The following is a 26167-nucleotide window of genomic DNA, read 5'->3' as shown; positions in this document are numbered from 1 at the left end:
AATCTTTATTTTCTATTTATGATAAAATATATTCATTTAAACGTATATACTAAGGAACAGATTTAAAATCTTAAAAGACCTTCACTAACAAAAATACCCAGGGATCCTCGCCAAGAGGAAAATGCTTGAAATATACTTGTTGTATACAGCCTTGCTTACATTTGTGCCATGCATTTTCTATTTTTCTTGTTTGCCAAGGAAAGTTAAGTCACATTTGGCAACCTTATATGGGGGAGAGATGTATCAAGAAGTGGGGCTATGAAGGCCTTCCAGTTCAGGGCGGCCCACAGAAAGTGGTGGCATGTGTTAAGATGTGACTATTAAATAACTTTTTCTAATCTCCTCTCACCACGAACCACACACCCATATTCATGCTGTAATCAGTAGATCTAGCATGACTCTGCTAACTGAAAAACAGCCTGAATTACTTTTGCTTTCAGCTTCAGTTTTATTACTATCATACTAGATGGACCAAGAAGAGATGAACCACCTTACTCTTTTTTAGCTTTGATGAAGAAGAGACAGACAGGTGGGAGGAGCTAGTGAGCAAAGTGTAAGAAGCCACTGAGAACATTTCTTGTACCCCCAGTGTGCGGAGCAGGTATGTCCTTGTCTTTTACGTGCAGCACAAAATTGATTTCTTTTTTTTTTATTGAAATATAGTTGATTTACAATGCTGTGTTAGTTTCTGGTGTACAGCACAGTGATTCATATATATTCTTTTTCTTTATAAGTTATTACAAGATGCTGAATATAGTTCGGTAGGACTTTGTTGCTTATCTCTTCTGTATGTAGTAATTTGCAAGATTGATTTCAGATTCAAAGTGACACCTGAAGAAGGGCAAGTGGCCTGCTGTCTGGCATGCAGGGGTCTGTGGCTGGCTTTAGTTCGAGAGAAGTTCAGCTTCTCTGTATGGACCAGTGGCAGCTGCAAGGTGACAGCCAGGCACACTGTGTACCCCTGGATGTGCTGCTCCTTAAAAGAGTCCTCCTGGGAGCCTGCCTGTCTTTCTCTGTCAAGTTCTGTGGGTTGGCATTAGAATTCAGAGAATAAGAGAGTCCCTGGCAAGGAGGTTATAGGGAACTGTCATCTATAGAGATAGTTTCTTTTTAATATTTCTATTAGTCAATTTAAGAAAGCTTACAGTGAGAGCTCTGTAAATCTCTGTGTAGAGATAAATTTAGTCCCCTCACCCCTGATCTTTATTAGTTAAACATTATGATCACGTCAAAACTCTCTTTCTCTTTCTGTCTCTCTGGCTCACTCTTCCTCCCTCTTATTCTCTCTCTTCCCCTCTTCCTCAACCCCCGCCCTCGCATTTGTGGGTTTGTTTTTCATAATAACATTGGAATCATTTGTAGCATGTTTTATATATACACAACCTAGGTTTAACAATCCCTTCGGGTGATTTTTTTTCCTGTAGATCCCATTTTGAAAACCAACCTGGAACAGGATTGAAGAGCTGTAGTTTGTAAATTTGATGTTAAAAATTATGTGGCTAATTCACAGCTAAGAAATCATAGGCCTTTTTTTTTTAAACATTTTTATTGAGTTATAGTCATTTTACAATGTTGTGTCAAATGCCAGTGTAGAGCAGAATTTTTCAATTTTACATGAACATACATATATTCATTGTCACATTTTTTCACTATGAGCTACCAAAAGATCTTGTATATATTTCCTCGTGTTATACAGTATAATCCTGTTTATCTATTCTGCATATGCCTGTCAGTATCTACAAATTTTGAACTCCTATTCTGTCCCTTCCCCCGACCCGCCCCCTAGGCAACCACAAGTTTGTATTCTATGTCTATGAGTCTGTCTCTATTTTGTACTTATTTTCTTTTAAAAATTTTTTTAGATTCCACATATGAGAGATCTCATATGGTATTTTTCTTTCTCTTTCTGTCTTACTTCACTTAGAATGACATTCTCCAGGAACATCCATGTTGCTGCAAATGGCATTATGTTTTTGTTTTTATGGCTGAATAGTATTCCATTGTATAAATATACCACTACTTCTTTATCCAGTCATCTGTTAATGGACATTTAAGCTGTTTCCATGTCTTGGCTATTGTAAATAGTGCTGCTATGAATATTGGGGTGCAGGTGTCATCCTGAAGTAGGGTTCCTTCTAGATATATGCCCAGGAGTGGGATCACTGTGTCATATATTAAGTCTATTCCTAGTCTTTTGAGGAATCTACATACTGTTTTCCACAGTGGCTGCACCAAACTGCATTCACATCAGCATTGTAGAAGGTTTCCCTTTTCTCCACAGCCTCTCCAGTATTTGTCATTTGTGGACTTCTGAATGATGGCCATTCTGGCTGCTGTGAGATGATACCTCATCATAGTTTTGATTTGAATTTCTCTGATAATTAGTGATATTGAGCATTTTTTCTTGTGCCTATTGGTCATTTGTATGTCTTCCTTAGAGAATTCTTGTTTAGCTCTTCTGCCCATTTTTCGATTGGGTTGTTTGTTTGTTTCTTATTATGTTGTAGGAGCTGCTTATATATTCTGGAGATCGAGCTTTTGTTGGTTTCATATTTGCAAAAATGTTCTCCCATTCCTTTGGTTGTCTTTTTGTTTTACTTATGGTTTCCTTTGCTGTGCAGATGCTTGTAAGTTTCATTAGGTCCCATTTGTTTATTCTTGCTTTTATTTCTATTGCTTGAGTAGACTGTTCTAGGAGAATATTTTTCAGATGTATGTCAGGTAACATTTTGTCTGTGTTTTCTTCTAAGATGTTTATTGTATCTTGTCTTATGTTTAAATCTTTGATCCATTTTGAGTTTATTTTTGTGTATCATGTAAGGGAGTGTTCTAGCTTCATTGATTTACATGCTGCTGTCCAGTTTTCCCAACATCATTTGCTGAAGAGACTGTCTTTATTCCATTGTATATTCTTGCCTCCTTTGTCTAAGATTAGTTGACCAAATCTTTGTGGGTTCATTTCTGTGTTCTTTATTCTATTCCACAGACCTGGTTTTTATAAAGTTGTTTCTCTCACATTTTTCTGTATCTTCCTTTAGTTTTCCCTTTAAAGAGGGAACTGGAAAATTCTAGTCATTATAATGTAGCTGTTAGAGGATCCTGTTTTACCTTTGTATTCTTTGCTCCCACAATGAAGAATCAGACAAAAGGAGATGGTGCTGGAGCAGTGTTTGAATTTCCTTGCTGCTTTGCTCTGATAAAAAAAAATATATATATAGACTTTGTTTTTAGTAACCTAAAGTTTGCAGATTGTGTTCAAATGTGTAACCCAATTTGTTTAGTGCAATTATTTTGGATAAATCACCATCTAATTCAGTAAACATGCACTGAAATCCCATTTTGTGCCACATGCTATGCTCATATATAAGCTTATAGTTATCTAATTTTATTATCAAAACATCCTCCAGACTGGACTTACCATTTTTTTCATATTACCCCTATAATTAATCTTAAAAACTCAGGTTTAGTTAGATGAAGCTTTTTGTTTAAGGCCACATTAGTAACTGATAAAGCTGGTATTTTTAAAAAGTATTTTTTGATAGTATTTGAGGCATCTTGAATACTTGACCTATAAATATGGAAATGAATAGTTGAGACATTTGAGTATAATATCATGTTTATTTAACCTGATTATGAAATATGCGTAGATATTATAGGGAACTTTTAATATAATGCCAATCAAAAATATGCCAGAAAAACCACGGCATAATTGTGCTTTTAATACTTAATATTTAAAGTCAAATTTTGCCTTGGAAAACAATTACAAGGAAATCTCATATTCTTTTCACCTAGATTTACTCACTGGTGGCATTTTGCTACATTTGCTTTTCTCTCTAAGTATATGTATATTTCTCTCAATATAATATAAAACAATATTTACATTTTCAGTCTTATTTTCACTTACGGGATTAAGTTGCAAAATCCTGACCCTTCTCAGCTAACCATTTTGACCTAAATCTCTCAAGATTCAGGACATCCTGAAACAAAAGAAGAGTGGCAAGTGGAAGAAGGGGCAAATGTGTGGGAACATTGACCTAAAGTGTGCAGCCTCCTTCTGAAAAAGGGGAGGCAGGACGGTGGGAAAAGGCTTCAATATTTTACCTATGAGGATGATGTTAGCTGTGTGTTTTCCACATATAGCCTTCCTTATGTTGAGGTAATTTATTTTTACTCCTAATTTTGTTTTGTTTAGTTTTCACATAATTGTAAATTTTGCAGTTTTACTCCATCTATTAATTTCCAGTTTCATTTCATTGGGCTCAGAAAAGATACTTTGTATGATTTTAACCTTTTTAAATTTGTTAAGACTTGTTTTGTGGCCTAAAATATGGTCTATCCTTGGAAATATTCCATGCCCATCTGGGAAAACATGTGTTCTCTTGTTGTTGAATGGGAATGTTCTATATAAGTCTATTAGGTTCAATTAATCAATAGTGTTGTTCAAGTCCTCTATTTTGTTCTTGACCTTCTGTCTGTTTTTTCTACCTATTATTACAAGTAGGGTATTAAACTGTCCTATTATTGTTGAGTGATCTGTTGCTCAATTCTGTCAATGTTTATTTCATATATTTTGGAACTCTGATGTTCAGGTATACATATTTAGAATCGTTTTATCTTCTAGATAAACTTGACTCTTTTAACATAATGTCCTTCTTTGTCTCTTTTAACAGTGCTTGAAATACATTCTCTTTTATCTCTTATAGATATAACCACAAAAGTACACTTTTTGTTGTTATTTGCATAGAATATATTCCTGGAGAGTATAATAAGGTGTTAGTTGCTAGAGCAGACCTGTCTCCAATCTGTCTGGTGGCAAACCAGCACCCATTCACTCTTTCTAGTCTAGGCTTCTCCAGCCTTTCTGTTTCAGTCTTTCTCCAAGTAGCCAAGGGGACTTGTCTCCTCCGTGTAGGACCCCAGGACTGGGATGCCCAGTCTGTGGCTTGACTCACTCACTCCTCAGGGTTAGGTACTGTTTGCACAGTCTTCCTTTTCCTGTTAGTGTTTCCCCAGGTGCACAGGTCCCAACCTGAAGTATTTACTCCTGCCCTACCTAATTATGTGGAAATATCTCTCAAAATCTTGTTTGTATAGAAGTTCTTCAGCCAGTTTTCAGTCACTTTTCTGTGAGAAATTATTATCCCTCATCTTGACCCGTCTTCTCTGGAAACAGTATTCTTGATTGGCAGGTCCCCCACCCCACCACTTCACTTTCAGTTTTTAGCAATTTAAATATATTATTCCACTGTCTTCTGGCCTCCAAGTATTTTGTTGAGAAATTGACTGGCAATCTTATTGGATGTGATGAGTTACAGCTTGTTGCTTTCAAGATTCTCTCTTTGTCTTTTGACAATTTTGTTATAATATGCCTCAGCATTGGTCTCTGATGATTTATCCTACTGGAGTCTGTTGAATATCTTGCATTTGTAGATTCATGTATTTCATTACATTGGGAAATTTTTAGCCATTATTTCCTCAAATAGTCTCTCTGCCCTGCTTCTCCCTTCTGCTTTAAGGACTTTCATAATGCATATATCTGTCTACTTGACAGTATCTCATAATTCTCTTAGGCTATATTCACTTTTAAAAAGTTATTTCTTCCTTCTGCTCCTGAGACTTGATAACTTCAATTGTCCTGTCTTCAAGTTTCTGAGTCTTTTTGCTTGTGCAAGTCTAATCCCCTTTATGTGCACTCAAATGTTCTTCCCCTGAGCTATACTCCCTAGTCTAATCCTCTAGAAAATTTGTAAATTTATTTATTATATTTTCCAGCTTCAGAATTTCAGTTTCATTCCTTTTTTATTATTATTTTTATCTCATTGTTGATTTTCTAATTTTGTTCACATATTATTTTCCTGATTTTCTTTAGTTATTTTTCTGAGTTTTCCTTTAGCTTTTTAATCATGTTTTTAAAAAGTTGTTCGAAAGTCTTTGACTAAAACATTTAATGTATATGTTTCTTCAGGGTTGTTTTTTGTTTTTTGCCACTTTATTTTCTTCCTTCGGAAGGGACATATTTTCATTTATTTTGTATGCCTTGTGACTTTTGTTGTTGTTGTTGAAAAATTGAATATTTAATTATCTGTTTATTTATTTTAAATGGAGGTACTGGATATTGAACTGAGGATCTTGGACATGTTAAGCACATGCTCTACTACTGAGTTATTGCCCTCCAACCCCCTGAAAATTGAGCATTTATGAAAGCAGTCACCTTTCCCATTCTTTGCATACTGGCTTTGTGACAAGGAAGTCTTTCCCTAAGCTGGCCCTTGATTTTGAGGCTTGAGATGAAGCTTAGGAGAAGCTGTAGTATTTTTAGGCTTTTTTGAGCATGCATCTTCCTTCGGCCTGTGTGTTACTTTTTCAGTTTTCCCATATATGTGCCCCTTTAAGTATATTAATTTCCCAAAGTGTGTCTCCTTGGAACTTTTGATTGTCTATTGTGTGTCTCCACACTGAAAAGAAAAAGAAAAATTCAATTTCTCCTCTCAACTCTCTATTCTCTATACTTACTTCTGGTCACCACATATGTGAACATTTTTTTCACAATAAGCAATTCTGACACTAATTGACAAGAGTTAGCTCATTCCCTACTGGTTAAAGGCTTAGTCCCACAAGACTTCCCCTCAGTTCAGATGCCAATTACAAATCCCAGTTGTCACCTGTACTCCTGACTTACTGGCTATACACTGGAGTTTCCCACCATCTCTTCCTCAGGTTCAATAATTTGCTAGGATGGTTTAAGAACTCAGGAAAGATAGTTTGCTTACTAGATTAATGGTTTATATTAAAAAAGGATACAACCTATAAACAGCAAAATAGAATAGATGCATAGGGAAAGATATCAAGAAAATGGTGTGGAGCTTCCATGACCCCTTTGGATGTGCCACCTTCTAACCACCTCCACATGTTCATCAAGCCAGAAGCTCTCTGAACCCCTTCAGTTAGTTTTTTTTTTCATGGAGAATTTCTTAGATATGGTTGAGTAAACTATTGGTCATTGGTGATTAACTCAACTTTCAGCTCTTCTCTGCTCCCCAGTGGTTGAAGTATCAGGCTAAATATTCCAGCTTTCTAATAACATTGATTCCTCTAGCAACCAACTCCATTCTGTAGTGATCTAGGGGCTTTACAAAATCACCTCATTAACATAAACTCAGATGTGGTTGAAAGACACTTGTTATGAATAACAAAAGACTCTCCTTTCATCTTTATCAGTCTGGAGATATTTTAGGAATTGAGGACAAAAGACCAAAAATTATAAGAAAAGATAATTTAATCTCTCTCATCACATAGGGTTTTAAGAGCTATATACCAGGAATAAGGACAACAATCACATATGTATTTCTTATTATAAATCTCAATATCACATACCCATAATGTCTTGTCATTGGTGTCTGCAGGCCATTCTCCCTGCTGCTTTCCCAAGCAATGCCCACTGCTTCTCCCTGCCTAAGATCCAATTAGGGGAAAAGATAACAGTCTTTCAGGCAGCCCATGAGATGTCAGATCAATGTAAATGCAGTCTTCTCTGCTCTGTTTAGTTTGAAGAAAGGAATTGGAAACTCGATTGATGCCTTATATAGTCTATTTTATATATTCACTGGTAACCTCTTGCTCTAGGCATCTGTGGAGCTGTCTCTCCACATTATTCTTGAGAAATGCCTGCTGCTTCTTTCCACCTGATATCCAAGTTATACCACCACCTACCCCTCTGCCACCCTTCCTTGAGATTCATTTGATGTGAAACAGAGACCTGAAGAGGCAGCCCTGACAGGTTAGAACATTATAAAATTCCCTCTCTCTGAATCAGGGGAGAGAATTGGAAAATGAGTTGCCAGTTTCTCAAAGACTTTATCACAATGGGGACCAAGGGCAACAAAAACACCACAGAATTTCCTACCATTTTCAATGAGGCTCTTCTTGATTTGGTATTTGGTTAGTTGCTTTGGACCTTTGACTGTTTTATGGAACTACTGTAAGTTTATTCTAGCCAGTATTTTGGTTGTTTTTGATGTCTCCTTGGGGAAACAAGAGCTTAGAGCTCGCTAGTCTGTCATTTTGCTCAAGTATGTAGATTTTTAATCCTTGCTCAATGACATTCACTCAGCCTTTGTGAGAACCATTTACCTCATTTCCAAAGTAGTTATATTATTTTGTAACTTTCAGCCTCTTGTGAATATCAGTTTAGCTGGATATGAAAGTTATTATCAAAAGGCTTTGTATATTGTAGGACTTCAGTGCATCATAACAATAACTTTAATTATATTACTATTTTGAAGTAACACTTCGGAGAGTGATAATATATTATTTCACTACCAACATCATGAGAGACTTGAGGGAATGATGGGGGAAAACCTCTGCGGTATGCTAATTCTAGGTTACATTTTGTCTCATGGAAAACACAGAAGTCTTACTTACCCTATTCTAAATTGATGGATGCTTTGTATAAGTCTGAGTTAGAGAATTACTTTATAATCTGATTTCCACTAGGAAGCTCTTCTAGGTTTTTAGGTTGCCATGGCATCCGGACCCAAATTGATGGACCCCGTTTGTCTGCTGGAAAGTGTCAATGAAGTGCTGTCAGTGAACCAAAAAGCTCTACAGATTCTTGGTGAGATTTCTCAGCCAGTGGTCGTGGTGGCCATTGTAGGACCATATCATACGGGAAAATCCTACTTGATGAACCGTCTTGCAGGTCAGAATCATGGTGAGTATTGTACCTGGTCAAGGGCCAGTTGCTTGATTCTAGCTAATACCTCAGCTTCTTCATTTTTGTTCCTGATCATGTGTAGGGAGAACCAAACTTCTCTTAACAAATCAACTTTCCACTCCTATTTCTCACTGCTAAATCACTATCTTACTCTAATTTGTTACCATATTCTGTTTTATTCCTGTAAAGCAAAATTTCTCCTAACAAGTCACACAATCCTACCTTATTTTACATGCTTAATCACTTGACTCTTGCAATGGTGTCTACTCTCTCTTGAAACAATTTTTGCTTTTTTATGGAATACTCTCATCAACATATAAAGATGTTCAAATTTCTATAATCTTAAAAATATTTCCTGTATGTCATATCCTACTGTGGCTAACACCTCTCCTCACTTATGAAAAATAATTTTGTCCGACAAAAAATATAATCTTGATTTATTTTTTCCACTTTTTTCTCTTCCCATGTCTGTCTTCAGTCCATTTCTCTCTGGCTTTGAATCTCACCATTCTTTCAAGATACACTTGTTATGATTATCAGTGACCTCCATTTTGTCTGATTCATGGATTCCCCTTTGCCTCCATGTTGAGCCCTTGTGTGGTATCCTTATCACAATTAATATTCCTTCCTCCTTGAAACAGATGACACACAAAGTAGGATATTCTTGAGGAAATGGAGAAAGCACCATCTCATATGCTGGGGTACTGACATTCCAAAGAACTGAGTCTGTAGCCCCCTGGTTGCTTAGACTGTCTGCTCTCACTGAATGCTGCTTTCTTCCCTCTCCTCACAGGCTTTCCTCTAGGGTCTACAGTGCAGTCTGAAACTAAGGGCATCTGGAAGTGGTGTGTACCTCATCCACACAAGCCAAATCATACGCTGATTCTTTTGGACACTGAGGGCCTCGGGGATGTGGGAACGGTAAGGCAGAAATTCACAGTTAAATCCTTTTTATTCTGAATTTTCTCCTTATCTCTCCATGATCATAGAAATTTTACTACTTTAATCTGTAAAATCTAGAAATCAATGATAGTAAATGAGGCAAACTATGGTTTGTTTGAATGTCAATTCTAGGTAAGATATCATGGTGTATTAGATAAAATCTTTTATTCTTGGCACTGTGTGGATGACTTGATTACATTTAGTAAATCATTATTGAACAGCTGAGTTCCAGGCCTTTGGGCTTAGCACTGTAGATATCAGTGACCAAAGTAAAGGTCCTGCCCTAAAAGAGTCTCTAGTTCAATTGACAAGAACACATTATCTGCCGTCAGATTTAATACCATGTATTTGGGAGAGAAGCAGGCTGGAGAGAGGAAGAAATTACATTGCAATCCCTAGTTACTGGGAATTCCATGGGAGTTCTGTGGCTGGAATGGCTTTATTGAGTTATCCAGAGTTTGGACAGGGGCGCTGATACATTTTTGAAGGGAAAGGCTGCTCCAGAAGCCTTTCTAATTAAGAGTGCTGACACCTGAAGACTGTTTTCCACCAGCACTCCCAACAGCTGGAGAATAAGTCCTTCAGTCTTGAAAGATCATCCAGGTAGCACCTGATTCGTTTTGAGAACTTACAGTTAAGCATAAGTAAGAAAGAGGAGAAACATCAATTTGTGAGTGAGGAAAGATTTCTGATTCACTTCCTTAGCTACCAGGTGAAGAGTGTATTTAAGGGTTGGATTTAAGAGATGGGTTTACATTTTCTATGATGAAGTTCATCAACTACTCACAGAGTGTTCTGGAAATCTGTGAGGCACCTCTGAATGTGCAAGTTCTATAAAAGTAAGTTTTTGTCCTAAAAGAAACATTTTAAGATGGATTTTTGGTGTTTTAAGGTTATACTAATGGATGAAAATAATTATCCCTCCTTTTCCCCCTTTGAGACTTATTTGGAAATAGTACCTACATTTATATAGCTCTCTCTTTTTTCTCAACGGAAATTAGAAAGTCTGTGTTTATTTTTTAACATTTTTTATCGAGTAATACTCATTTAACAATGTTGTGTCAAATTCTAGTGTAGAGCACAATTTTACAATTATTTATGAACATATATATATTCATTGTCACAATTTTTTCGCTATGAGTTACCACAAGATCTTGTTTATATTTCCCTGTGCTATACAGTATAATCATGTTTATGTATTCTGCATTTTAAAATCCCATTCTGTCTCTTCCTAATCCCTGCCCCCTTGGCAACCACAAGTTTGTATTCTATGTCTGTGAGTCTATTTCTGTTTTGTATCTATGTTTTGTTTTGTTTTTAGATTCCTCATATGAGTGATCTCATATGGTATTTTTCTTCCTTTTTCTGGCTTACTTCACTTAGAATGACATTCTCCAGGAACATCCATGTTGCTGCAAATGGTGTTATGTTGTCCGTTTTTATGCTGAATAGTAATCCATCATATAAATATACCACGACTTCTTTACTCAGTCAATTGTTGATGGACATTTAAGCTGTTCCCATGTCTTGGCTATTGTAAATAGTGCTGCTATGAGCATTGGTGTGCAGTTGTCATTTTGAAGTAGAGTTCCTTCTGGATTTATGCCCAGGAGAGGGATTCCTGGGTCATATATTAGGTCTATTCCTAGTCTTTTGAGGAATCTCCATACTGTTTTCAACAATGGCTTTCCAAGCTTCCCTCTCCCACTCTTAATGATTTATATGTCTTCTTTTACAATTTTGTGTTTATTCTTTTTGTAATTCATGGAAGTTATCTCCTTTCCAGTTATGAGTTTCTCATTTTTGTAGCATCCTGCTTCTTTTTTATTTAGAGTAGACCTTTCAATATTTCTTTAAGCATGGGTATACAGTTGCTAAACTCTTTTAGTTTCTGCTTGTCTGTGAAATTATTTATGTCTCCTTCTATCCTAAATGAGAGCCTTGCTGGATAAAGTATCCTAGGCTGCATCTATTTTTTCATTCAGGACTTTGAATATATCTTGACACTCCCTTCTGGCCTGTAGTGTTTGTGTACAGAAATCAGCTTAGAGCCTTATGAGGTGTTTCCTTGTAACTCACTCTTTGTTTTACTCTTGCTGCCTTTAGGATCACTTCTTTATCCTTGACTCTGGCCATCATGATTAGGATATGTCTTGGTGTGGGTCTGTTTGGATTCTTCCTGTTTGGGACCCTCTGAGCCACCTGTACTTGGATATCTGATTCCTTTAGGCTTGTGAAGTTTTCAGTTGATTTCTTCAAATACCTTTTCAATCCCTTTTGTTCTTTCTTCCCCTTCTAGAACCCCTATTATGCATAGATTGGCACACTTTGTATTATCCCTTAGGTCCCTTATATTGTTTTCATTGTTTTTTATTTGTTTTTCTCTCAGCTGTTCTGATTGGGTGCTTTGTGTTGTCCTGTCTTCTAGGTCAATTATTCATTCCTCTGCATTATCTAGCCTGCTTTGTACAGCCTTTAGGTTAGCTCTCATCTCAGCAAATGAGTTTACTAATTCTACTTGGTTCTTCTTTATAGCTTCTATTTCATTTTTGACATATTTTATATCTCTAAACACTATTTCTTTTAGTTCGCTCAGTACCTTGATCACTCATTTTTTGAAATCTTGATCTAGTAGGCCATCAATGTCTACTTCCTTGATCATGCTTTCAGGGGATTTCTCTTGTTCTTTTAATTGGGAGTGGTTCCTCTCCTTCTTCATATTGTTCATATCTCTCTGGCACTGTGGCTTAAGGAGTATCAGTTATCTAGTTCTCATGGAGATGCTGTGTTCTTAGTGATTTTATTGAGAGGTCTTTACATGTTTGTCCTATTTCATGAAGTCAGCTTGCTGTTTCCAGAGGCCCTCTGTTGGCACCCTCTTCTGTGCTGCTCCCAGTGGCTGTTGGCTAGCAGATTGCACCCCCTCCCAACACTGGGTCATGTGCTGAGCTCTTATCCAGTGGGTAAGCAGGGTCACTCCCCCTCCTGATGCTGCAGTCAGATGCTGCACTCAGAGGAGGCAGGTGGGTGGATAGCGCCTTCTCCCAGCACCGTGGCCAGGTGCTGCATTTCTGCCAGGAAAGTGGGTTGCCACCCACTCTTTCCCGGCAACAGTCGCTCTGCTGCTGTGCAGCTGCCCACTTCGCCTCGGGTTGGTGTTCCGAAGGTGGGCTCGGGGAAGGTCACGGAACTGCCCCACCTCTGCTCCATGCCAAATCTCACCTCCTTGTTTGCCTTGGTGGCTTGAGTTCTCTGACGGAACAGGGCAGAAAGATCCTATCTGCCTCCAGCTGTAAACAAGTCTCAGTCCTGCCTAGGAGGTTGCAGATCCCCCAGGTGCAGATTCAGGGCTCGGCCACACCCTGGCCCAGGCACTGTGACCAGGAGAATATGGAAACTTGGCTGTGCCCCGCCTCTCTTCTCATGACAAGTGCCAGTAATGGCAGCACAGGTCTGAGGAGACAACGGCTATAGCACCCCTCCCCCCAGGGCACACCAGACTTGTTGCTTTGATTTTTCCACAATTTATGGGGGACTGAGGTTGTTTTGCTCCGTATCCCTCCCAGCCATGGTACACAGAACCCTGCAGTCCCCTGGTAAGCCTCAGTGCAGCCACCCCAGTCCTCCGCCCAGTTCAGGCCACCTGCTCTGTCCCCAGCTGCCAACTCACATCTCGGGCTGGGTGTCGTGGGGAACCTTTGTGCCCATTTAACTCATTTCTGTTGATCAAGGGGTGCTCAGGGCAGATCTGAGCCTTCAAGGTTCCCCCTCCATCCCACTGGCCCCTCCTTTGAAGAGGTGAGACCCAGCAAACAAGTGCCAGTCCTCCTTTGCTGCTCCCTCCCAGCGGGATCAATCCCACACAGTTTTGCTTTTTCTTCTTGCTTTTTCTCCTTTTTTCCTACCAGATTTTTGGTGTCTCTATCTTTCAAAGAGGACAATGTTCTGTCGGAGTTCGGCAGGTGATCTGGTTGGCTGAGTGGGTCTGTAGATGTGAGTTTTGGTGTATTTGTGGGAGAGGGTGAGCTGCAAGCATCCTTCTACTCCACCATCTTGCTTCTCCTGTGCTTATTTTTAAAGCCATATATCAAACAATAATATAATCTTGTGTTGAAATAATTGTTTGCCATAAGTGCTACTTCTTCTTACCCTAATTATTTTTAAAAATTGGATTTTGGGGAAATAAAGTAATGAATAGACTATTATCCCCCCAAACTCCCATTTAGAAACTTCTCAGCATAAATCAGTTTTTGCATTTGCACTGGGAGCAACTTTACATGCCATTTATAATAAAAACAATTTCTGGTTTATGCCATTATTTAGACAATGCTATTATTTATACAAATTAGCCTGGGCTTTAAGGCCCTTGATTAGGCTGCATGAAAGCTCCCCTTAACTTCTCCAATTGCCATCAGCTCCAGTCAACTCAAATGACTCTATTTTAACTACAAGACCCCTGTATTCTCCCATCTCTAATTTTGTTTCTCTGGGTGTTTCTGTCTATGGGATCTCCTTCCTTTCTTCAGTTCCACATTTACCAGTTCTTTAATATTCAGATCAAGACTTTGAGGAAGGTTTCAGACCATATATTTTTTCTCCAACTTTCATAGCTCTGTTCTTCCTTGATAGACTTCTAAATTTTAGTTTAGTGTTAAAGCTATAGGTTCTATTGCTTATATACATTACTGAGAGTAAGCCTTTTACAGATACTGCTATCTTTGTTGCACTTACTGTTATGGATGTTTGCCCACTGTTTTGAAATAGTCATATTGAAAGGAATAAGTTTCATTTTTAGCACTGCTTTTTTGAAATCTAAGAACAGTGGGGGATATTTAGTAGCTTCCTGCAATTATTTATTGATTGGATACAATTTAAATGCCCAGTTATACCAACTATGGTATATTTTATATGGACTCTGATTAATAAATATATGTAGAATGAATAAGTGCCCGCACTCATCACTGCATACTTAATTGCACAACAGGTATTGTATTAGTTTTTCTGTATAAGTTATTTTACTTTATCAAATCGAGGAAAAAGAAAGCACTGTGAACATTAGAATCCTTTTATATATGAAAAATTTGCAAACACAAGAAATGTCTCTGTAATTATCAAAGTTGATATCCTCATTTACATCTGTCTTCAAGCAATTTCTTTGCATGGTGAGTATGTTAGCTGAAATAATAAATGAAACCATGATTGAATAAGTGTATGGAAGAATTTCTAATTTATGGGTATACTTATAATTCTCTTGTTCTAATGTGCTTTCTAGGATGAGTCTAAGAAGGATTCGTGGATCTTTGCTCTGGCTGTGCTTCTGTGCAGTAGCTTTGTCTACAACAGCATGAGCACCATCAACCACCAGGCCCTGGAGCAGCTGCAGTATCCTTCCAGGTCTTGAACCACTGTTTCACTGAATTCATGGGAATGGAGATAGAATCAGTCTCTCCTTCCCTGTCATTTAATTTCCTTGGGTGGAGCAGAGGGGACCCATGGCAAAATAGAGTGTTTATAATGCTTTTATATTCGAGAAATTTGGGAATTGTTGGTAGTGTGTTTCTTTTCCTTAACCAAGTCCTAGTTATGTGACAGAGCTTGCAAAACTCATCAGGGCAAAGTCCTCTCAAACACCTGATAGAGTAGAAGATTCCACAGAATTTGTGAGTTTCTTTCCAGACTTTATCTGGACTGTACGGGATTTCACCCTAGAGCTGAAGTTACATGGTCAGCCTATCACAGAAGATAAGTACTTGGAGAATGCCCTGAAGCTGATTCCAGGTATCAGAGCATGGCCTGGGCAGTGTATGGTCCAATAGAGGGTGGGATCTACTAAACACTGTCCCTTATCTCTGTGATTGCATTTGTATTTGAGACTAAATCAATGTCTGTGGAAATGGTGGCTGAAAAGTGGGTTGCAAAGATCTAGGGGCTACAGTTGAAGTTTACTTAAGAAAAGTAAAGTGTAAAGTGAAATTACTCAAAGCAAATTTGTTTTTTACACATCTTTAAATTTAGCATTCAGATTTAAATGGGTGCTGAAACTTTCTGAAGACTAGACACTGTGTATCCTATTTTGGCTTCTGCTTGTTTCTGTTGAAGAAAACAACTAATCAGCTAGTTGTTAGACATGAAACTGCAGTGAAAAGCATATCTAATGAACAAAATATATATTTCACATACTATTCTTATCAAAGAGGGATATATAATTTTCTAATCCTGTATAATTATATCATCTACAAAATGATTGTATGCTGTAAATAAACCTGAAGAAGTGACTGTCTTTACAATCTATGCCTTTTCAATAATACTATTTATAAGAACATTCATTTTACCTTCCACATCATAGCTTTCTCTTAATTACCACATGTTTACCCATGATTTAATTACAAGGTAATAAATTATTTTCGTTGGTTACATCTACAAGGATGTGTGTCTATTGAAACCTTGAGAAAAATATCAATTCCAATTTATTCATTCTTAATTTCATGCTTCTATTTATGCTTTCTCAAAACACCTATTGAGAAACTGGCTGGCAGGAGAGGAACAGATATAATCCTTTACCTCAAAGAGTTTATAGATTAGTGATGATACCTTAAAATTACATTTCAGGTGCATTTACCCTTCAGAGGCTTTTGCTAAAAAAAAAAAATAGATAACACTGCATCAATTATTTTCAGCATCAAAACAGTTTTCCTTAAATAATGAGGGTGTCATTCCTAATATTCCAATTTTTGCCCATGATCCCTTGTTTTTAGCTCTTCTTTTTGGTTCCACTGCTCAATTCCTACATGAGGTCGAGTTGAGTAGAAAGTTTCATTTGACCATTCATCCTTTTAGCTGCTAGTTCAGTAGACACCTAATAGACAACCACTCTACTCTGTGCAGGTCTGGAGAGACCAGCCATAGGTTTCCTTTACTGTATCAGATTTCTCCCTAAATTTCTCAACAGTTATATCATTGGTGTAAGTCTGATGTGCAAAGAATTATTGACTATTTATGCTAAAGGAGTTCTATGTGTAGAAGATGGCAAAGACACACAAATCCCTGCTGGAAGCACCTGTAGCCCCCTTGCCTCAAGACTCTCCACACTTTAATTCCTGTTTTTCTGTCCTCAGGGAAGAATCCTAAAGCCCAAACATCCAATCTACCCAGAGAGTGTATCAGGCAATTCTTTCCAAGACGGAAGTGTTTTGTCTTTGACCGGCCAACAAATGACAAAGAAATTCTAGCCAATATTGGGATGGTATCTGAAGACCAACTAGATCCTAAATTCCAGGAGCAAACAAAAAATTTCTGTTCTTACATCTTCGCTGATGCAAGGACCAAGACCCTCACAGAAGGAATCATGGTCACTGGGAAAAGTGAGTCTCTTTTTCCCATTTCCGTGGGGACTGATACATGCTGAATACTTTATATAATGAGTTTTCTAGTATTTTTGTTTGATTCTACAAAGAATTCTGATTTTACAGATATTTATACTCCATGAAGAAATCTGTATACTTTATAATTATCTCACTTTGGGGGCTTAACAAATCCCTCCCCCAAATTGCAATTTTTGTCACTGATATCTGTGGCTTCCACTTATCTGAAAACATCCTTCACTTAGAATGAAATCACTCTCTTGGTATAAAAACAGAATACTCCATGTTTTCAAAGGAAGTCCTATACAGTAAGTGTTCTTCACAAGGAGAATTCAAAATATATTTTGAGAATTTAGAGTGGTCCAAAAATAAATATTAGCCCATAAATCACTGAAAATCCATTCAAAGCCTCAGAATTAGGAATAAATTAAGCATGGTACACCTTCCCTCATATGTCTACCTATGAAATCTATATTGTTTTCAATTTTTAAAGTGAGAAACCATATTTTCCAGGTAGTCCCTAGTATGTTAGATAGAAATAGATATTAAGATTTTTAGTTCTGTGGCCTGGAAAACCATAAAAATGAAGAGTCGGTAGGAAAATGAAGGCAATAATAGTAGAAGAATGTAGCGGTGCATGTGTGTGTTTGTGTGTGTGCATGTGTATATGACCCTAGAAGTGTAGTCTCAGAATCCTGGAGCCATTGACTGATAACTTGATATTTAGCCCCTAAATTTCCTTGCTTCTTCAGGCCTGAGGACTCTTGTTGTGACCTATGTGGACACTATCAATAGCGGAGCAGTACCTTGCTTGGAGAACGCAGTGACAACTCTGGCCCAGCTGGAGAACTCAGCTGCCATTCAGAAGGCAGCCAACCACTACAGCAAGCAGATGGCCCAGAGAGTGAGCTTTCCCACAGACACACTGCAGGAGCTGCTGGAGGTGCATGTTGCCTGTGAGAGGGAAGCCACTGCAATCTTCATGGAGCACTCCTTCAAGGATGACAAGCAGGAGTTCCAGAAGAATCTTGTGGTAATCTGTCTTAGTATTTACCATATGTCCCCTCCCCTTGAAGAATGAAGCCTAGAAGTGCTGTTACTGGTCCTATGGCTCATCTCTTACTCAGGGATAAAGTAGTCCATGTCCTTATGAGGGACAGAGTTTCAAAGGACTACATTTCCTTCTTTTTTTACTGCCAGACCTTAGGCAGTTTATCTGGAACTCTCTTTGACCTTCAATGCAAAATCAGTATAGAGATCCTCTTGAAATAAATACTTCTGTGGATTCCAAGCCTGTCCAGAACACCCAAAAGACATTCTTTACCTTGTTTCTTTTTCTGTGAACACACTCCTATGCTTGGGAGCCAAAATTTCTCTTTTCAGATCCACATCTCAGGCCACTTTCAGCTTCGGTTGCTCCTTTTTGTATGTATCATTGAAGACAGATAGAATCACTGAATGTGGCAGCTTCAAGGAACCACAGAGATTAGGTAATGCAACTCCAACAGCTCAGATGAAATACCCAAAAGGAGGTTAGGGAACTTTCCCATGGTCTTCCAGAGTTTTCAGAGCTGTGAGTAAATCAAATATTATGACTGTGTTTTATTACATGTCCTCCAACACCCCATGTTGGAGGTCTCATGAGGACCACAGTTAGACCAATCCTTCTACCAGATACTTTGGAAATTTACCTCCTCTGTGCCTTGCTTCTGGTGACATCCATCTATCTTTTTACCCTTCAGGAAATCATAAAGAATAAGAAAGAGGATTTCTTGATGCAGAATGAAGAGATATCAATCAAATACTGCCAGAATAAACTTGATCAGATTTCAAAGACACTAATGGAAAGTATCTCAGCAGGAACTTTCTCTGTTCCTGGAGGTCATGAACTCTACAGGAAAGCAAAGGAAATTATTGAAAGGGAGTATCATCAAGTGCCCAGGAAAGGAGTGAAGGTGAGGAATGAGGGAAACATGGGGAACCTACAGAATAGAGTCAAAGGGGTCTCCTGAAAATCTGAGAGCACAGCTCCATGCATGCATAAAGAGAGAGCAGGGGCTATTTGAATAGCTTTGGCTCTTAAGGTCCACTGCATGTTATTTATTCCTGAAGAGAGTAGAAATGTCAACTCCCAACCATGAGTACAGATTTCTTAAAATCCACAAGAGACAGAACAGAAATTATTCATTTTTTTTTTTACTCAACAACATGATATTTAATGTGTTGAGCACTGACAATTTACAAGTCAGTCTTTGTATCCAAGGATGACTACAAGTGAGGCAGGAAGTCAACTACATAGACAATTACATACAAAGTTATAACACTCAGGAAAGAGCTACTTAGGTAGTAGAAACAATCATAATAATAAAAAACAACAACAATAATAATGCAACAAACATATATTGAACTGTTGTTTCCTATAGCCAAAATGTTAAGCTCTTTCCCTAGACTCTTTAATTTAATCTTTCAAATAGCATTAAGAAGCATCTACTCTCATTATCAACATTTTAAAAATCTGAACTGAGAAGCATAGGTAGGTTAAAATAAGTTGTCTAAACTTATAATCAGCTAGTGGCAGAAGAGAACAGCAGCAGAACTTGAGGCAATATTTCACATTGGGAAGGCAGGTATGTAAAAGCACCAGAGATTTTGGGTTTTCAGAACTGAACATTGTTCTGACTAGCTGGAATCTAGAGTGTGGAGGAAGAAGTAGCACTGGGCAAGAGACTGGAGGGAGATAGGTCACTCTAAGGAGCTTGGACTTGTAAGGAACCATTATGGAATATTAAACATGAAGTAAAAGTTACATGGACATACTTGTCTTGGCAGTACTTATCTTCTTTTGGAAATCTAAGTTCTGTGCTCCTTCTTGGTTCCTCAGGCAAATGAGGTCCTCCAGAGCTTTCTGCAGTCACAGGTGGCAATAGAGAAATCCATCCTGCAGGCAGATAAAGCCCTCACTGATGGGGAGAAGGCCATAGCAGGTACGGGGTAGGGCTAGGCTCACAGTGAGATGGGTAGATTCTTGCAGTGCCCTCTGACAGGTGTGAAAGCAAGACTTTCCCAATACAAGGAGCTTCCTTCCTTTCTGTGGAACAACCCTGCTGCATCTGGAAACAGCAAAGGGAACTGTGGTTGGATGCCAGACAGACAGAGCCTTTCCCCTCACATTCTGAAGTGTGCTGTTGATGGTGTGGACATGGGGTGTGGGTGGACTTCAGAGATTTCCTACCTCTCTCTTCAATTTGGTTTTGTCTCTGAGCTCAGGAGGGTGGAGGTCATTCCTTACCTTATTTTCTTTCCTCTCTAAAACCTCCCTGGGGCAGAGGAGCGGGCCAGGAAGGAGACAGCTGAGAAGGAACAGGAGCTGCTGAAACAGAAACTGCAGGAGCAGCAGCAGCAGGTGGAGGCTCAGAATAGGAGTCTCCAGGAACACATAGTCCAGCTGATGGAGAAGCTGGTGAGGGAAAGAGAAAACCTGCTGAGAGAGCAGAACAAGATGTTGGAGCATCAGCTGAAGGTGAATCAGGCTGTGGTAGTAGTAGAGCTTGATAGCCTGCCCTGGTTCCTCAGGAAGGGATGGGTGAGGGTTACAGCAAGATCATGCAGGGATCACCAGTGCATTTACTGCTTATGATTTATTAAAACACTGAAGATTTTGAATCCTTCCAAAACCTTTGAGTTCTGCTCTGTAAGTAGACTTTGGAGAGTTCAGGATGAGTATGGCCCCCACTCCAAGCCCTCAGATAATATAAATAGGGTTTAATAGCCATTTTAGGAATTTTAAAATTACCTCACAGGGCTTGATTGAACAGATATTCCAACTACTGTTTAGTATGAGCAACAACTAGTATGCTCTACCAAGATCACTACCTTTTACCAGGAGCCCTGCTCAGCCCAAGGCCCTGAGGTAGATCTGTACTGACATAAAACTACTAGAAATATCCAGGCTTAAAAACACAGGGAAATGATAGATTTTACACTTGCTGCATTGCCTCCAGTTGTGGACAGATCCCCAAGCTATCATGTGGCTTGGAGGGATTTCTCTCATTGTCCATCTGAACATGATTTATAAGAGATTCCTATAATTTTGTGACCATGTGTTTATAACAGATTTCTATAATATGGGTGACAGTACCATCCTGAGAGGGACTGAGAATTAGTGCAGTCAGACCAAGGCTAACTCTCACTTGCATTTTTTGACTGGAAAATATTACATTTGTCCTCATGTCAGGCTTAGCCTCCTGACCAAACCTTATGGTATATGAATATTATTAAGGCTGTAAACTACACTGTCTCTTAATATTTAGGTCCAAACCAGGAAATATTCCTTGTTACAAGAGTCTTCTTTCATGATTAAGAGAGAACAATTTTAGGAATTAATACAAAGATAGCCTGACAAAGTTTTAAAGTTTGACAAAATGAAATCCTTAAATAAATGGGGGATTTAAAAAGTTTTACTTCCTTCCTCACTTTTTTTTTAAGGTCCAAGAAGATCTGCGTACTGAAGGATTTAGAAAGAAATGTGAGGAGATGAATGCAGAGATAAATCGTTTGAGAAAGAGGATTGTTGATACTAAAAATGATGATAGTACCTTGCTTGCACAAGCCTTGGACAACCTTGGCAAAAGAATCACTTCATTATTGCCTGCCCCAGCTAACATTCTTGGTAATGTTGTGAAAGGAGTGGGCTCACTATTTAAAAAGAAGTAGCTCTCCTTGTAAAGGAATCAGATATATAATATATTATACATGTATATTCTCTGGCCTATTTCTGATGTCCATGCTTTTCACATTCATTCAGCAATGCTTTAAATATAAAAAGTGGCTTCTAGAGAATATTGATGTCTGGCCCACATTAGATAGAATAAATGAATGGACACTTTGATATAGCATATTTACTTTTAGGAAATATATATATGTGTGCAAAATCATATATATGTATATGTACATACATACAAGAGGTTCACTGAGGCTTCGCTTCTAATGGCAAAAGATTGGAAACCACTTAATGCTCATCTATGTAATTTGGTAATATATATTTTGCATGCACATAGACTAGAATACTAGATTGCTAGTAAATAGATAGTGGAGCTCTATTTGTGTAAGTATAGAACAATCTGGAAGATATGTTGTAGAGTGAAAAAATGAGGCACAAAACAGTTAGTATAAAGTGTTCACCATAAAAAAAGGCAATTATTATGGGCACTCATACATATGTATATATAGAACATTTCTGGAAGATTCATTAGAAATTGGTATCATTGGTTCTTCCTGGAGAGAACAGCTTGACATCAGGGATGGAAAGGACACATGATTTTCATTATATACCCTATCTCTTCAATTTTGCAAAGATAGCTTGTGTTATCATTTCTCAAATAACAAAGAAATCAAAGTATAATAGTAATATTTAAAATAGTAAATTGAATGTGAATAAATGGAATTGCTCATTGCTTCTAGAAATCACATAATCTGCTCAATAAGGGGTCTAAGACTAAGATCAAAATACTAGAAAATAAAATTTGCATCCTAATCTTGTTTTCACTTTGGCCTTGGTTTTTAATCCCTTATATTTGCCTCAAAAATAAGGTATGAACTTTCCTGTTACCCCTTGAAATCTCAGCAAGAGTAACCTTTACTTCATAGGTTTGAATTACACTTTTAAGGTGTTTAGAAACAAATTGCTAAACATTAAGAATATTCACTGCTGAGAGGAATTATCATCCTTAATTTCAGTGGTGGCATCTCTGCTGCAGGCAAGTACAGAAGGGGTTATTCACCACTGCAGAAATGGATGCCTTGACAGTACTGGGGAATGATAAACCCAGACACACAGAGGCCAGGTGTTGGCATTTAAACATCAGAATCCAAGTACATATAATGAGAGTAATGAGCATTGTGGTTTGTCTTAGCTCAGGCTGCTATAGCAAATTACCATAGACTGTGTGGCTTACAAAACAAACATTTATTTCTCCCACTTATGGAGACTGTAAGTCAAAATCAGTGTGCCAGCATTGTTATTTTCTTGGTAAGGGTCCTCTTCCAGCTTTACAGATGACAAGGTTCTTACTGTGTCCTCACATGGCGAAGAGAGAGAGAGAGAATGAATCTTATGATTCTGTGTTATATGGGCACTAATTAGATTCATGAAGGCCCCACACTCATTATCTAATCCCACCAATCCCCACTTCCAAGCACATTGGGACATTGGGAGTTGGGGTTTCCTCAAATGGACTTTGGAGAACACATTCAAACATTCAGTCTATAATACGGTTGGAGTGACAGCCAGCAGAACTGACCAGAGAAAAGTCTGAAGATGGCAAATAAAACAAGGTGTCTGTAGAGAAAAAAGGAATGGGGAGGAAACAATTAAACGGAATCAAGGATATTTATAGGAGGCTGAGAGGTAGCATAGATAAAAGGTTATAATCACTAGCCTTGATCTGAACCAATTTCAGATGATGGAACTGTCACCTGGAGGGGAGGGCAGGATCCTAAGAGAAAGGACCTTTAAACTCTGGGATGAGGATAAATGATAATGATTTTCACAGTCCCTCTCCTAAGGGAGTTCTGGAAATGTACTTGGATATGTGTGCTGGGAAATGAGAATGCCCAAACATTTCAAGGACTCTCAGAATCAGAATCCAAGCTAACAGTGGTGTTCAGATCCTGAAAAGACATCACAGTTTCCCTGTTAGAGATGCACATGGCATCATGGTAATAAATGCTGTCTTGGCCCAGGTGCAACTAACTTGGTCTAGTATTTGTTTTCAAATAAAAGTAAAGTTCATCTGAAGACAGACACCATTATATGTATTTTTTTTCTGTATATCTTCATAGTGTATGTTTTGGCACAGATGGTACTTAGTAGAAACTTCTGGAAAAAACAAAAAGCTGACACATGTGTGATTGTTTTCAATTGCCAGAATTCCATGAACACTCCAAAGTTCTGAGGTAATAGATTGTTTGGATTTTAAATATTAGATTAAAGTCTCTAAGTTAACTTAAGGGCCAGAGGAGCAGAAGAAAATCTTTCATTACAGTCTCCCCCTCTGTGACCTTATGCACACAGTCTCTGTATCTCTGTGAGGATGTTAACTCATCTCCACTGGAGACTTTAAATGATTCCATCTAGCCATGGCTTCAGGTGTTCCGAGGGAGGAATGAATGGCTTTGCCTTTTAAAGAAGAAACCATATAGTAATGAATATGTGACCAATATATTGTGGGGTTTAGTGGAAAAGCAAACTATTCTACAGAAGTATCTGTATATTTGTCCCCACTGAGAGCTTGACTTAAGCAGATGTTCAAATCCCCTGGACTAGACACACCCTGAATTGAAGAGCAAAGAGAAGTCTTGCCTTTTTTAGACTCGACATGTAAGTGATATCACACTGTACTTGTCTTTCTCTGACCTATCTCACAGCATAATGTGCTCAAGGCCCGTTGATGTTGCAAATGGCAGGATATCCTCCTTCCTTGTGACTGAATAATATTCCCTTGTGTATATGTATATGTATATGTATATGTGTCACATCTTTTGTATCCATTCTGGTGTTGATGGACATTTAGGCTGTTTTCATTTCTTGGCTATTGTGGCTAATGCTGCAATAAACATCAGTGCAGATGTTTCTTTGAAATACTGTTTCTATTTCCTTTCAATAAAAAATAATAAAACTGACTTATAATAATCACTTAGAAAAATAAAAAGGCTTTAAAAAGTAGTTAACAGTTTATTCACATATCTATTCTAATCCTCATTAAGGAATGCTTAGTTCTAATTATTTACACTATTTGCTAAATTCTTATGTCCTCCCTGCCATTCTTCTGGATTATGTAAAGAGAGAAAAATAAAGATCTTATCCTCATGCAGCTTACACCATGTATGGACCTTACATAATGTTATTTAGGCAGAAATAAATATTGTAATTATATATATGCATATACGTGTGTGTGTGTATGTATGTATGTGTGTGTGTGTGTGTGTGTGTGTGTGTGTGTGTGTGTGTGTGTATCTTATGTGTAGTGACCAAGAATCTAAGTAGCAACCAAATAATCATTTTTTTAAGTTTGCTTTCAAACTAGTGCATCTTGCCTGGGGATATAGTTTTGTATTATAGAGCCCTAAGGACCAAATATGATAACATTAAAGTAAGGTAAAACCCAGCATGCATGGTGATTGAAACAATGAATAAATAGATTAATGGTTGGATGAATGAATAAGTGTGGCATTTGTTTATCTTTTCAAAGGGTAATAAATATCCCTCCTATTACCAATAGGCAAAAATCTAAAGGCTTTGATGAAGAATTTTGTGTTCTTTGATCTCTATTCCTCTATCACCTGTATAAATTTATTATATTTAAACAAACTAAAGTGGATTCTGTTTCTATGACTCTACTAGGACTGATATGTCAACTCTGGAATGTTCTTCCTTGTCTCCCTTTTTCCATGGAAGTGTGGTTGTGCTACTCAACCGTGTTATTTGGATGGAATCTCTTTTACTTCAGATAATGTGATCTTTTTCTCTGACCACTGTTTTTGTGGACAAGTGGCCCACTGTTTTGTGGACATTGGTCCCAGGCTGCATTGAATATGGTGCCCACTCTTGGCCCAGGAAACAGTCCCTGATCAAACATGAGTAATGAATTCCTCCCCTGATATATTTGGTCTAAGGCCCCAATCTCTCTCTGTCCCTGCTGACTGTCCATTAATATAGATAATGCAGTCAATCAAGTTGTATTTCCCTTCCACTTAAAGTACCTAATTATTTTATTTTGATGAAACATGCACAAGTATTTACTATTTTATCTATTTAAAGTGTACAATATAATGGAATTAAGTAAATTCACATAGATGTTACAATCATCATCACTATCTACCTCCAACCCTTTTCATCATGCTCAACTGAATCTCTGTATCCAATGAAAAAGTCCCCATTTCCCTCTTCCCATGCTCCTGGTAATCTTGAGTAAACTTTCTGTTTCTATGAATTTAACTACCCTGGATACGTCATAAAAATGACATCATATAGTATTTTCCTTTTTGTGACTGGCTTATTTCAGTTAGCATAATGTCCTCAGGTTTATTTAGGCTGTAACATGTGTTAGAATATCCTTCTTTTTAAGGCTGAATAATATTCCATGGTAAGAAG

General features: G+C 37.9%; 1 protein-coding gene across 5 annotated transcripts in view; it reads left to right on the top strand.

Moving 5' to 3' along the window:
• Positions 1-453: 453 nt before the first annotated feature.
• LOC141575624 (guanylate-binding protein 6-like) overlaps positions 454-26167 on the top strand; it is a 32729-nt gene continuing 7015 nt past the window's right edge. Inside the window, exons 1-12 of one of the 5 annotated variants that reach the window (XM_074355269.1) lie at positions 454-601; positions 8507-8710; positions 9507-9634; positions 14928-15037; positions 15237-15433; positions 16771-17016; positions 17769-18049; positions 18759-18971; positions 19898-20000; positions 20343-20536; positions 21502-21685; positions 23857-24696. In XM_074355269.1, coding sequence (XP_074211370.1) covers positions 8521-8710; positions 9507-9634; positions 14928-15037; positions 15237-15433; positions 16771-17016; positions 17769-18049; positions 18759-18971; positions 19898-20000; positions 20343-20536; positions 21502-21685; positions 23857-23969 — 1959 coding nt within the window. In that variant the 5' untranslated portion in view covers positions 454-601; positions 8507-8520 and the 3' untranslated portion in view covers positions 23970-24696. Of the gene's footprint in view, positions 602-8493; positions 8711-9506; positions 9635-14927; positions 15038-15236; positions 15434-16770; positions 17017-17768; positions 18050-18758; positions 18972-19897; positions 20001-20342; positions 20537-21501; positions 21686-23856; positions 24697-26167 lie in introns of those variants that run through there. The other 4 variants (XM_074355268.1, XM_074355270.1, XM_074355271.1 and 1 more) reach the window with 4 other exon arrangements.

This window comes from Camelus bactrianus, chromosome 30 (assembly GCF_048773025.1).
Source record: "Camelus bactrianus isolate YW-2024 breed Bactrian camel chromosome 30, ASM4877302v1, whole genome shotgun sequence".
Taxonomy (NCBI): Eukaryota; Metazoa; Chordata; class Mammalia; order Artiodactyla; family Camelidae; genus Camelus; species Camelus bactrianus.
The sequence above is the reverse complement of the archived record's forward strand: the minus strand, read 5'-3'. Positions and strand labels throughout refer to the sequence as shown.